This window comes from Mus pahari, chromosome 2 (assembly GCF_900095145.1).
Source record: "Mus pahari chromosome 2, PAHARI_EIJ_v1.1, whole genome shotgun sequence".
NCBI classification, from domain to species: Eukaryota; Metazoa; Chordata; class Mammalia; order Rodentia; family Muridae; genus Mus; species Mus pahari.
The window spans coordinates 108,967,298-108,980,898 of NC_034591.1; the positions used below are offsets into that span (position 1 = coordinate 108,967,298).

The window sequence follows — 13,601 nt, forward strand, 5'->3', positions numbered from 1 at the left end:
CTGTGTAGCCCTGGCTGTCCTGGAACTCACTCTGTAGACCAGGCTGGCCTCGAACTCAGAAATCCGCCTGCCTCTGCCTCCCGAGTGCTGGGATTAAAAGTGTGTGCCACCACACCCGGCACAAGCATTGTTTTAGCTATGTTTAGTGTGCTTTCCTGCCCAGCACCCCAAGGACACATGGGCTCCCCTTACCTGTCTCATCTCTGAGGTGGTAGCTTAATAGACGGCTTCTGAGCCACGGGCTCTCCGCAGCTATCTCCTTTCTCCCACTTTGCTCAAAAGCCACAGTGATGGGCAGAAGCACTTCCAAGGGCAGGTGACCAGACCTTCCTCTCCTGTAATGTCTCACGCTTCTTATTGTTCCTGGTACCTTGCTGGCTGGCAGCTCCCCACCTCAGGCATTTGTTGGCCCAGTCCAGTAGGTTTTCAGAATTCTTTCTAGCGTGAGCCCTCCTTCGCAGCACAGCACTGTTTGGCTTCCTCATGTGTGTGGTTCCCGAGACTCCTGCTGTTGCTGCTGCTGCTGTTGGTGGTGGTGGTTTCTTGGTTCTGTGGTGTGAAGATGCATTTCTCTGGCTTTCTTAGATGGATCGGGACTTCTGTTTTAGCCTAACACAAGGCCACCCCGGGCTGGGGACTGCGCCATTTGTCATTGGTGTTTGACTCAGGTGTGACCTCTGTTCCCATCTCTCTTTAGGGGCTGTGTTGCTTGAGCCCTCTGAGGTCGGTACATTTTTGAGTGGGCCTCTCTGCCTAGGCATCTGTCCCATGCTCTCCTTCATAGAGAGTGGGTGGCCTGAGAGGAAGCAATGCCTAGAGGGACAGCCATGAACACAGGGTGGGACACTTCTGAAGTATCCACCCCACCTTCCCAGGTGTAGGGGAAGGAATCTCAGAGGAAGGTGTTTCCAGTAGCCAGGGAAGGAAGGCTCGCCACTGCGGTGATCAGCATGTGCACAGGCTCTAAGGCCAGCTGGGGCGAACATGTTGGGACTTGAGAGATGTTCCCAGCCAGGTGGAGGATGTTATGAGAGGGGAAACTGAGAAAGGTGAGACCAGCAGGAAAACGAAGGGTAGAGAGCCTCACGCCATGTGTAGCTTCATCCCAAGGGAGTGTCTGGGAAGCTGTTGATGACTCTAGGAAGAAATGCTGTGGCATGCTGGAAAGGCCACTGACTGTGTGTCCTTAGTGACTAGCTATGTGGAGAGAGGCTGGGCTGATCTTAGGGAGTTAGGAGGATGGGGCTCTGCAGTGGCCATGCAAGCAAACATTCCATGAAGTGAAGGACCCCAGAAGAAGGCCCAAGCACGGTGGGCACCAGACATGGCTGGGGAAGGGGACGTGGTCTCTCCAGGGAAGTCATGGGTAAGTCAGGGCTTGGGTACCCTGGGCAGGATGTAGGTTTTGACCGAGGCCACGAGGAGATATGTGATTCAGGATTTGTGGGTCTCCAACAGAGAACACTATCCCGTCTCCCAGATGGTGTGAACTACGGTGAAGTATCTAAAATCTCCTGGACAGGGCTGACCCTCCTCGGGTGACCCTCTCAGGGTGCTCAAGGCAAAGTCGGGGTCTGCAGGACTCTGATGTCAGGATGTTTATGAGTTTATGTATCAGTATGTAGCATTGTCTTCCCACCCATCCCCCATCTGTTTCCTCAGCCAGCTCCTTCCCCTCCATAGGCCAGGTCCATGTCCAAGGTGACAGGTATGACAGAGTCAGTGACTGCAATGTGCCAACCCTTCACATGTTGTCTCATTTGGTTGCATATTATATATCCATAAGAGATAGCCCAGATATTGTGTCTCAGAGAAGGTGAGTGACTTTCCCTGGGTCGCACAGAGGGGGTGAAGTAATGCTATGGTTTTCTAACTACAGAGCCCTGGGAAGGCAAGTGGTGTCCCTGTAACCTGGAGGAATGATGTCAGGGAAAACTTTCTGAGGATTTGGGTCTTGACCAGCAGAAAGCAGGGACAAACCTGAGGGGACAACTCCTGAGGGAGGGTGTGGAGACATTGAGCCATCTAGGAAGTCTCTTCATGTCATACGTCAACTCTCAAAGGGACTCAGAGTGTGAGTGACCCTGGTGACTCAGGTGGACAGGCATAGGGAAGAAAGTTAAGGAAGGATGCCCTAGTGGGGTTGAGTGGCAGAGATTAACCCAGACAACCTCCTTAATCCACTATGGCTCTCTCCTGTTTATCTTGTTAACCCACTGTGGCTCTCTCCTGCTTATGTTGCCTCCCTGCCTGTAGTTACCATTAGGACATTTTTTGTTATTTTCATTGTGGTCATTTCGAGACAGGATCTCACTGTGTTGCTCAAGCTGTCCTCAAACTTAGGATCCCCTACCTCAGCCCCCTAATGTGGGCTTCACTGTACCCTGCTAGGAAATACGTTTTAACTGAGCAGGTAAAACCCTCCTTCTAGCTGGGCAGTGGTGGCGCATGCCTGTAATCCTAGCACTTGGGAGGTAGAAGCAGGTGGATTTCTGAGTTTGAGGCCAGTCTGGTCTACAGAGTGAGTTCCAGGACAGCTAGGACTACACAGAGAAACCTTGTCTCGAAAAATGGAAAACAAAAACAAAAATAAAAAACCTCCTTCTATCTTTTGAGCCTTGCTGTCTCCTCTAGGCATACTGAGATCACTGGCATCTTGGGAGTTTTAGGGGGTACACATTTTAGCCCAACAAGGAACCATGATTGCTCTCTCCATGGTTAGCAAGGAATGAAGCAGGAGCTACGGGGAGACACATGGAGAAGGCCGGGGCCTGAGCAAGTGCTATTGCCTCCAGTGTGTTCGTGCTGCCCGTCCTCCATGACCCTGAATGGTGAGGCAATTGGTGACCCTTGGAGGGTTTAGGAAACAGGAAAAAAAAAAGTACGGTATTCCAATTTGGCCCCCATCACTGAGAAGAGTCTGAAAATTGTTTGCTTTTAAAAATATTCTTGTAGCTTGTCTATACTAAGTGAATTAATTTTAACAATAGAGCTCATGTACATGTATAAGACAGACAGACAGAACTTCCGTCATTCCAAAATATTTTTTGTCCCTGCCAATGACAGAGGTCCCCAGGGTGTATGCGTTAGTGCTCCTACACATCTAGTTTGTATTATTTTTTAAAGATTTATTTATTTTATGTATGTAAGTACACTGTCGTTGTCTTCAGACACCCCAGAAGAGAGCATCAGACCCCATTACAGATGGTTGTGAGCCACCATGTGGTTGCTGGGAATTGAACTCAGGACCTCTGGAAGAGCAGTCAGTGCTCTTAACCTCTGAGCCATCTCTCCAGCCCTAGTTTGTATTTTCTATAAATGTACCTGTTCTGGCTATTTAATTTAAATGGAATCTTAAGCTATAGTTTTTATGATTGGTTTCCTCCCCCTAGCATATGCTGTCAGGGTTCCTCTCTCTTTGCACATGCTGGTGTTGCATCCATTTAAAGCTGAGTCGTAGTCCTTTGTGGATGTACCACAGGCTGTACCTTTACCAGAGGATGGGCGTTTGGGGTCTTACTTGTGTGTAATGGTAAGCTGCAGGAAGCATGTGCGTCTACAGTTCTCTTGGGCTCACTCCTGGGTCTCACAGTGACTCTGTAACCTTTTGAGGGACCACATGGTTTTTCCTAGAGTGTATTTCCACTCACCCTGGATTTAAAAGGGCAACAATAGACCAAAGAAATGATTTCATTACCCAAGTCTTCAAATCCTGCTTCATGAATCAGTGAGTCTGTTGGAGTCACTTAAAGGAATATGACTGACTCAAGATCTGCTGCATCACTGAAAATCCTCACCCACGAGTAGGTAATGACTCTTAGAAGCTGCTTTACCAGAGTCTCTTGTGTCGCTTGCAGATAGCTTTACCAGTGAAGGGTCTCTGCTCCCTGTCCATCATTTACAGCTTTTGTGTGCCTTAGATAGCCTGGGCTCTACTTTCTTGAGAGTCCTGATTTTTTGTTTCTTGAGTTTTAAGAGCTGTATGAGGCTTCCACAGAAGGGAGTGGCTCAATGCCGGGGATTCAGGTACATACCCTCATCCCATAGACCTCCACAGTCTCTACTCCTTATAATGCCAGTTACCTTGAGCCTGCGACAGCTGGCCTGGCCGGTGTGGTTCGGTTTTTCATGTTTCCCTAAGGACACATGGCGCAGAGCATCTTTACTTGACCATCTGTGCATGATTCTTTGGAGACTTGTCTTTTAAAGATAAATAAGTCTATTATCAAACAGGATTTATAAACATTTTCTCTCATTCTTTAGGTCTTCTTTACTCCCTTTTCAAGCTCCATCCATCTGTCTGTCCATCCGTCCATCCATCCATCCATCCATCCATCCATCCATCCATCCATCCATCCATGTTAGGTGAAACCCAGTGTCTTAAGTGTGCTAAACAAGTGCTCTACCACTGAGCTATGTCCCAGTCCTCATCTTTATGCTCTTGATACTGGTTAGAGTGTATAAGAAAGCAGTCTAAGAGAGCCATGAGGAGCAAGCCAGTAAGCAGCACTCCTCCATGGCCTCTGCTTCACTTCCTGCCTCCAGGTTCCTACCCTAACTTTTCTAGATTATGGACTGTAAGCTGTAAATGGAAAGAAACCCTTTTTTTCCCAGGTCGCTTCTGGTCATGGTTTCCTTACAATAATAGAAAACAAACTCCAACAGGTGACAAAGTGTGGTCTTCAAATCATGCATAGCAAGGGATAGCAGCCACTAATGCTAAAGTAATGTTTTAACCATGTCCTGTGAGAAAAACTATGAGTTTCCTCTGCCTTCCACCCCCCCCCCCATCCTAATGGTGCTGTGAGTTAATGCCTGTGTATGGTCTAAGGGGAGAAAGTGACAAAGGGCGTGTCAGGCTCCTTCTTAACCTTGGACTAGACAAGAGAAGTTGGGGTGCAGAACAGTGCACAGGAGTCACACAGACTCCTCTGGGCCTCTGTGAGTTCACTTTGGTACTCTTGCACTTTGGGGTCACAGGCACCTGCTGTGGGTTTTCTTTTTCTTTTTTTTTCCTTCTTTCTTTCTTTGTGTGTGTGTGTGTGTGTGTGTGTGTGTGTGTGTGTGTGTGTTGGGGGGGCACTTCTCATGTAGCCTAAACTGGCCTCAAACTCTATGTAGCCCAAGATAACCTTGAACTTCTGTTCTATCATATCTTCTATTTTTAAATTTTAAAATTATACTTTTGTGTGTGTTTATATGTGTCTGAGGGTTATGAGTGTGTACGTGTGTATACCCACTCATGTCACTGTTCATATGTGGAGATCAGAGGACAGCTAATGAGAGTCAGTTTTCTTCTTCCAGTCTGTGGGTCTCAGGGGTTGAACTTGCCATGCTTGGCAGCAGGTGTCTTAACCCACTAAGCCATCCCGTTGGTCCTGCTCTGGCTTCTTAAAGTTCTTTTTGAGGAACTAGAAAGCAAGGACTTTGCATTTCCCTAGAGAAGGAATCAATGACTAAGTCCCTGTCTTGTAAAAGAAGGGTATCAGCATGGCACTGCTCTGTGTGAAAAAGAAAAAAAGACAGCCCCGCACCAAGCGGGTACCAGCTGGCCTTCCCGGTCCACAGGTGACAGTGTGGAGCCAATGACACTGGCCTCAGCTCTTGCAGCTGCACAGGTCAAGGATCTGGAGCCTCAGGGCCCTCCATGCATAACAGGCCTCTGGGGTTGCAGGATTTCCATGGAGCCGTCCTGAGGGCCTTGGAGAACGTAGAGCAAGAGGGCAGAGAGCCACTGGCCCAGGAGGAGCTGCGGCAGGGCCTGCGGGAGCTCCCAGCTATCTGTGACCTTCACCAGGGCATCCTGGAGAGCCTGGAGCAGAGGCTGGGGGATTGGTGAGCAGCCTGGGGTCCCACACCCCACTTATGCCACCTAGGGGTGGGGGGAACAGACGAAAACCTCCACAAATACAAAACGCTGACTCCAGGGGACAAACAGGGAGCCCAGCGACAGGTGGTAAGTTGTGTGCACCCCAAGTGAAGCAGCCTTCAGAACCCCGCCTCTCACCCTTCGCTCCTCCCAAGGTTGACTTCTCACTGCCTGTCCTTTCCCTAACAGTGGGGAGGGCCAGCCGCAGGTGGCCGACATCTTCCTGGCCCGGGAACAGGAGTTCGAGCATCATGCTGCACACATCCTGCAGTTTGACAGGTACCTGGGGCTGCTCGCTGAGAGCTGCCTGCTGTCACCCCGGCTAGCCACCACCGTCCGGGAATTTGAGGTGAGTCCTGGGTCTTTAGAGACCCTGCTATAAAGATGTACTGGGGCCCAGGCAGGGGGACATGGAGAGACTTAAGAGAAGTAACTGAGACATACAGGAGGAATGAGCTAGGCAGTAGGTGGGGAGACCCAGCGGGAGCTAGAATGCCCACTGGACAGGAGAGGAACCCAGAACAGAATGACCCCTGCTGGGCAGTGGGTGGCTAAGCCACAGGAGAGTCCTACAACTAGTTCGCCCATCGCTATCAACCAAGCAGGGAGGTAACCCAGCCAGAGGATAACCAAGGAAATGGTTAGCACAAAAGCCCAGCTCCCGAGAGGGCAGAGGAGACCTTACCTCTGTTACTAATGTCAGGCACAATGGGGCCTCAGAGAAATGACTTCCTGAGCCTGACCATGAACCTGGAGGGATGATCCGGGAGGGCTTCCTGGAGGAAGACGACCTGGGTCTGACAACGTGGGAGATGAAGGGGGCCTGTGGGCGGTGGGGTTCTCTGACAGCATCTCTCCTCCCCTCCCCGAGCAGCAGAGTTCACAAGGGGGCGGCCAGAGCATGAAGCATCGTATGCTGCGTGTGGTTCAGCGCCTCTTCCTGTACCAAGTGCTGCTCACTGGTGAGCCGTCTGGGTCACAGGCGGACTGAGGTGGGGTAACGTGGGAACAAGGACTTCCCTTCGTGTATGTAAGCAGGTGTGGGGAACATGGCACTACTCAGATGCCCAGGGCCCCACCGATTCAACCTTGCTTCAGTGGCTCCCCCTGTCCCCAAACCTAGAAACCTAGTGACACTCTCACTGTGCGTTTCCTAAATCAGCTGACATTTTGCAGAAGCTGCCTTCCTAGGTGAGAAGAGTGGGCGCTCCTCCTCAGCCTGGGACACCTCTGCAGCTTTGCTGCATGCTACCCCTCGAGACCTGTCCTTCCAAGCTCTGTGACAGGCTATCCGGCCTCCCCCTCGCCTTCTGTCCCTTTGCCACGCTGGCTGCCTCTTCTCTTTAGCCTATCAGTGAATATAACTGTCTTCATCACTGTTCCACTGCTGTGAAGGGACACCATGGCCAAGGCAGCTCTTAGAAGAGAAAGATTTAATTAGGGGCTGGTTTACAGTTTCAGAGTTTAGTCCATTATCATCAGAGCAGGATGTATGGTGGACATGGTGCTGAAGTATCTCAGAGCTGGTCGCTGATCTGCAGGCAGGCAGGCCCTTGGCTTGGCATGGACTTTTGAGCCATCAAAGATCACCTCCAATAACACACTTCCTCCAACAAGGCCACACCTCAGGATCCTTCTAATCCATCTCAAATAGTGCCACTCCTTGGTGACCAGGCTTCCAGACATACAAGCCTATGGCGGGGCTAGGGGGGAGGGCGTTCTCATTCAAACCACCACAGTGATCTCTCAGGGCCCAGCCTCAGTCTCTGCCTCATAGATTCCACCCCCCACTTCTGTGCTGAGCCCCACTCGTTGCGTGCAGCCTCCCACATAGAATCAGTCCCTATCCTGTTTCTGAGACTCCCATGGGTATCCTTCTGACACCCCCGTGGGGCAGGGCACATGCAGTTTCACGGGTCACAAGGAAATTGTGCTGGAGTTGAGGTCTAGAGAATCTGCTCATTCAAGTGATGAAGTAGCCACTGGGCCCTGCCTGTGTCCCAGCCCTCTGCTGGATTCTGGCAATGGCAGCAAAAGACAGTTCAAATGGAGAGATACAACACTATGACAAGGCATGGGCTTAGCATATGCCAGGCCCTGGGTCCATCTCCAGCACCAATGATTTTATATCTAAATATGGAAATATATTAAAATATATGAATATATAATATCTGTGTTGAAAATGCTACCAAAAAAAAAAAAGTGGTTACAGGATAGTGAAGGGGGCTGATGTGTTAGATACGGCAGAGAAGGCCTCTCCAAGGAGATGACATGGAACAAAGATCTGAGCAAAGAAATGGTACAAAGCTCTAGAAAATGTGATGAGGTCCAAGGGTAGGAACAAGCTTGGGATGTTCAAGGGGCAGCAAGACTGCCTGTATGGCCAGACCTTAAGGAGCAGGGCAGAGGGTTGCTAGCAGGGTTAGGACCACGTCAGGGGGTAGTACCTCCTCCCTATAATAGACATGGAACAGCCCAGCTGAGTATATTCTGCCTGTGACACTCTAAGGTATCCCCTAGAGACTCCTCCGGTCTCTTGAGGTGACCTCTACCATCCTTAGCTGGGGGGCGGGGAGGGGGCTGGGGACTCTGACAAGCAGAGGAAGAGAAGAATATTCACTGCTCCCTTAACTGTGCCATGTTCCCTTCTGGGTTGGCACCTCAGCCCCTACCAGGGTGGACCCACTGTGATACAGTCACCCTGTAATATTACGCTGTGTAGCTTGTCACGTCTTGTAACCAGGAAACAATAGACAGCAAGTACTTTCTTGTGCCTGGACCCCAGTGATAGAGCCATAACAAGCACACAGCAGATCATGAATAGACAGGGGTTGAATGAATTAGTGACTGGTAGTGGTGGTCGGGATGCTAAGAGGGTCCTGGTCTTAGGGTGGGCTAATGTGTTGAAACAGTGGATGCCCCATTCTGGTGGAGGTCACCATGGAGGGCAGGAGACCGCCTTACTGGTAGAACTGACATTTGTCTCTCCCTCTCCCTCCAGATTATTTAAATAACCTGTGCCCGGACTCAGCTGAGTACGACAACACTCAGAGTAAGTCTGAGGAGACCCTGGAGGGAGGTACAACTCTTGTGTCTCCTGTTCACCAACACTCAAATCTGCACCAGTGTCCAGTGTAGACCTAGAGCAACCCAGCTGTGTGTATCCTGCATACGACACCACTGGGGTATCTGCCCGAGATTCCTCAAGTCTCTGGAGATGACCTCTACCATCCTTAGCTGTGGGAGCCTGGGGTCTGACCAGCAGAGGAAGAGAAGGTCACACGGTTGGGTGATCTAAGAAGGATGCTTTGTTTAAGATGTTCACCACTCCCTTAACCACACCATGGTTCTGGGCTGGCACCTCAGCCCCTACCAGGGTGGACCTAGTGTAGCACAGTCAGCAACCATGGAAACAGGGGCAGTCCTGGACGAGTTGGGGTTGGGAAAATCTGGTGTTGTCCCATCTTCGTGGCCCACCACACAGGAGATAGAGGGGACACACAGAGAAAAGGTGGCCTAGTCCTCATAAAGCTGTTATCTGTCCTTTCCTCTCCAGGTGCTCTGACTCTCATCTCCAAAGTGACAGACCGTGCCAACGAAAGCATGGAACAGGGAGTAAGTCCCCCCCCCCCATTGGCTTCTTCTCCAGGGTGGAGTCCAAGGCCTGCTTCACTCTTCTCATCTGCCTTGTGCTACCCCATTGTCTTTCTCCTGGGGCCCTGCAAAGAGCCTTGGGTTCTGGCCTTACACTTGTTGTATGAGCCTGAGACTGAGTCCTAACTTAATGGGAGAACTCAGTAATCCATTAGTCATGTCTGTAACTGGTATAGAAGAGGGTGATGGTGGTATGTACGCCAAGGCATTGCTCAGCAGATGTGCTATGGCAGGTACACAGAGAACCCACATGAAATAGGAAATGGAGTCTGGGGACACTGCCTATATAAGTCAGGCCTTGAGCTCAGCAGAGCAGTGACCATGATGTAAATAACCATGGATAATGGTTAGCGAGAGAGGAGGGACTGAGGGTTCAAAGGATGGAGTATCCCAAAGTTAGGAGGAGGTAGGATCACTTGTGATGAGAAGACACGCTGTGGAGGGCTCTGCATACTTGTGCGTGTAGATGAGAAGACAAGCAAGAAAGGGCCTGGGAGGAGGCTGGGGTTAGGAGATCTAGGGAATGTCAGCTGTGTTTTGTCACTTAGTGTGGCTAGTAGGACTAGATCTGGAAACAGGCTGGAGCTGGCTACAGTGGAAAGTTGAAGGGACAGGTTTGAATACACAGGTTAGTTGCCGGGGCTGCTTCCAGAGGGTTTAAACTGTCTCAGTTATCCAGTCCTCTTACCTCCCCCTGAGAGGGTTGGACCTCACTCTTTGTCACTTTGGCATCCTATGCATACAGTGAGGCTTCCTCAGTGCAGCTGAGATGCTTAGAGGCCAGGACCCTGTCTGTAGCATCTGGTGGTGGTCTCCACACCCTGCTCCAGGAAGTCCTGTCTCTGCTGGCATGAACATGTCTCCTCCCCTCCTCAGGGAGAGGTGAGGGAGAGGGATGGGGCAGCCGTATCTGGCACTCTCAAGATGGTGCACATGCTGTGGTGGAAGACACAGGCAAGCTGCTTTGGGTGAGACACCCCTGTGCTTGCTTGTCTTAACTGTACCTTAGTCCCCAATGAAGCCACACTCTACCTGCCCATTCCCAACTCCTTGGTCTCCGTAGCAATCTCTGCACCTCCCATGAGACCAGGTTCCATTGCAGTCGGCTCTGTAGTTTGGGGGCCGGTTGTCTCTCTGTGCCCAGCTTATTTCACTTAGCACAGTGATCTCCAGTTCCCTTTCTTGTTTAAATGGAGGGATTTTGTTCTTTCTCAAGTTGAATCATACTCTGTTGTGTGAACGGATGGGATTTTCTTGTCTACTTATCTGTAGATAGCATTTATGCTTCTGTTTCTATGCTGTTGAGAGCAATGCTGTCATAATCATGGGAGCGAGGGTGGATATCTATGTGAGATGCCTGTTCAGATAGGATTGCTGGGTCATACAGTAGTTTTGGTGGTCTGCAGAGATAGACTCCATACTTATCTCCATAAGGCGTAACTTGCTGGTGACCCAGCAGGGGTCTCTGTACTCCACACTCTTTCCCCTCTTCTGCAGTTCTGAGGGAGGTGGTGTCTCGTGGGTCTAGTTTTTATTCCCTAGTGGTGAGTGATTGATGTTGAACACTTTTGTGTACGCCGGTCAGCCATGCGTATGTTGTCTTTGCAGAAATGTCCACCCACAACTGTAGCTAGTTGTTATTGCTGCTGCTGCTGTTGGGTTTTGTTCTGAGGCGGAGATCTGCCTGCCTCTGCCTCTCATGGGCAAGGATTAAAGGCGTGCGCCACCTCTCCCAGCCCTTACAACCACACAACCTGTCTCCAGAATGTCTTTATCTTCCCAAACTGAAACTCTGTTCTCCTTAAATACCACTCCCACCCAGCCCCCTGGTGCCCACCATGCTACTTTCTGAACATATTTTATTTTTTAGAACAATTTTTAGATTACAGAAATATTTAAGAAGATAGTGTCAAGAGTTCCCACGGTTTCTACTGTTTCCCCATTGTTAATGCTATGAACGTGGAGCCCTGGTTGTGCTGACAGCCAGTATGGAGACAGCATTGTTCCCCATAGTTCGCATAGGCCCAGTGCCCTGTCCCAGGATCCATCCCTTTCGGTTGTTACATCTTTGAAGGGTCCACGTACAGCCAGTTTCTCAGATGTTCCTGACTTTGATGACTGTGAAGGTCTTGAAGGAGCATGGTCAGGTATATATTGTGGGTACCCAGTGTTAGAATCTGATGTTTTCTTCTTTATGAAACCGGGTTTGTGGGCTCATGGGAAGGAGATCACAAAGGTGGGATTCCATCATGTTGTGGCATGTTGTGACCCTGGTCACCTGACTGAGTTTATGTGTTCCCTTCCCACAGTTTTTGGAAAAAAAAAGTCACTGTGCACAGCCTGCACATAAGCAGTACAGAGAAACCTGTTCCCTCTTCCTTTAAGCTGATACTCCCTAAGTGTTCTGGAGTCACTTGTAGGAGATATCTTCCCCCCCCCCCCAATGATGGGTACATCCCACCCTCAAACATAAACACTCCAGTCATTTATGTTGGTACCAATTCATGGATATTTATTTTAGTCCACATTGTTTTATTTATTTATCAAGTAGAGAAGGGTCAATTTCTAACCCCACAATATTGGGAATGGAAGAGTTCCTTCTGCAGGAAGGTTCTGGAGTGCTCTCCCAGCTGACCTGTGCTCTCCCTCGGAGGGTTTAGTCAGCCTCTTGTTAGCTCCTTCATTGTTCTGTCACTTGTTCCTCATCTCCTTAACAGACTCATTTGTCTTATTTCTGTCCCTGTCTCAGGATAAACTATCTCTCCAAGGTCCCTGAATGAGCTAAAGCTCAGAAGCCAAGCTCTAGGTCCAGGGCATACTGTGCCGCTGGCTCTCATTTCTGTCGGGAGCTCCTGGTTGACAGAGTGAAGAAAGGGGTGTGTGTCTACTGACCTATGTGTAGATGTGCTCGCGGATAGGATGGATGCTCCCATACCTAACCAGTCAGTCTGCTTGCATCACCCAGATGGCTCCAGCTGCTCAGCTTACCAAAAACCTTCACTCCACAAGAAAGGACCTGCCTCCCACCATCTCTCCCAAGCAGTTAGTTGTGCAGTTTACCTTCACAATTTACCTTTGAAAAATACTTGTCCTGGATATTAAAAACTGGTTTGATCCATTTTTTTTCTCTCTGAGTAACTTAAAGATGGCACACCGCTGTCTTCTGACTCACACAGTCTCTGCTAAGATGATGCTTATGTTTGCCCTCTGTGGTGTGTCCTTCCCTTCTGAATGCTGTGATATCTTCTCTGTTAGCTGGGCACAGTAGCTCATGTATATAATCTCAGAAGTTAAGAGGCTGAGACAGGATGACTGCAAGTTCAAGGCCAGCTTAAGCTATATAACAAGAGCATATGTGTGTGTATATGCATATACTTCACATATATACATACACATACAGATATACATGGTGTGATTTGGGGAAGGATGTATGGAAATCCTTAAGGGGACTGGGCTGTGTTGGGCCTGCCTGTCTCCAAGCTTCTTGCTTGGATCTGGGCTTTTTTGGGCATTCATTTACTTTGGAAAAGTCTCTTGCTGTGTTATCTCACTACCCCTAATTTCCACCCACACACACACACATAATATACTCCTTTCTCTCTTTTGGGGGTATGTATACGTATCCACCAACATATACATGCATATGAAGGTCAATGTTGGTATCTTTTTCAATTGCTCTCCACCTTTTTAAAAATTAGTTCCTTGAGGATTTCATACAGTGTATTCTGATAATATTCAACCTCTTCCGCCAGAACCAACTCCCTCCTCACCCCAATTTGTGTACTTGCTTTCCCTCCCCTTCCCCCCTCCCCCATCTGACCCAGTCAGTGCTGGCAATACATAAACTCTTGAGTATGTGGCTTTCTACAGGAACCTGGTGGCCATACTGGGGATCGCATCCTTAAAGAAAACCGACTCTCCCTCCACCAGCCCCTACCAACTGCCACTGCCACCGTCTCCTCTGTTAGGAGCTGGGCCTCATGCTCACCTTCCTCTCTCCAGGCTGGCTTGGGTTTCTTCAAGTCCACACTGTCACCGTGGCAGTGAATTCAAGTCCACACTGTCACCGTGGCAGTGA

The 13,601-nt window shown here is 49.6% G+C and overlaps 1 protein-coding gene across 1 annotated transcript in view; it reads left to right on the forward strand.

The window, feature by feature from the left end:
- Fgd5 (FYVE, RhoGEF and PH domain containing 5) overlaps positions 1–13,601 on the forward strand; it is a 98,891-nt gene that overhangs the window by 63,410 nt on the left and 21,880 nt on the right. Inside the window, exons 6-10 of the mRNA XM_021190282.2 lie at positions 5,675–5,835; positions 6,059–6,218; positions 6,744–6,831; positions 8,871–8,921; positions 9,426–9,484. Of these exons, the coding sequence (XP_021045941.1) occupies positions 5,675–5,835; positions 6,059–6,218; positions 6,744–6,831; positions 8,871–8,921; positions 9,426–9,484 (519 nt within the window). The remainder of the gene's footprint in view (positions 1–5,674; positions 5,836–6,058; positions 6,219–6,743; positions 6,832–8,870; positions 8,922–9,425; positions 9,485–13,601) is intronic.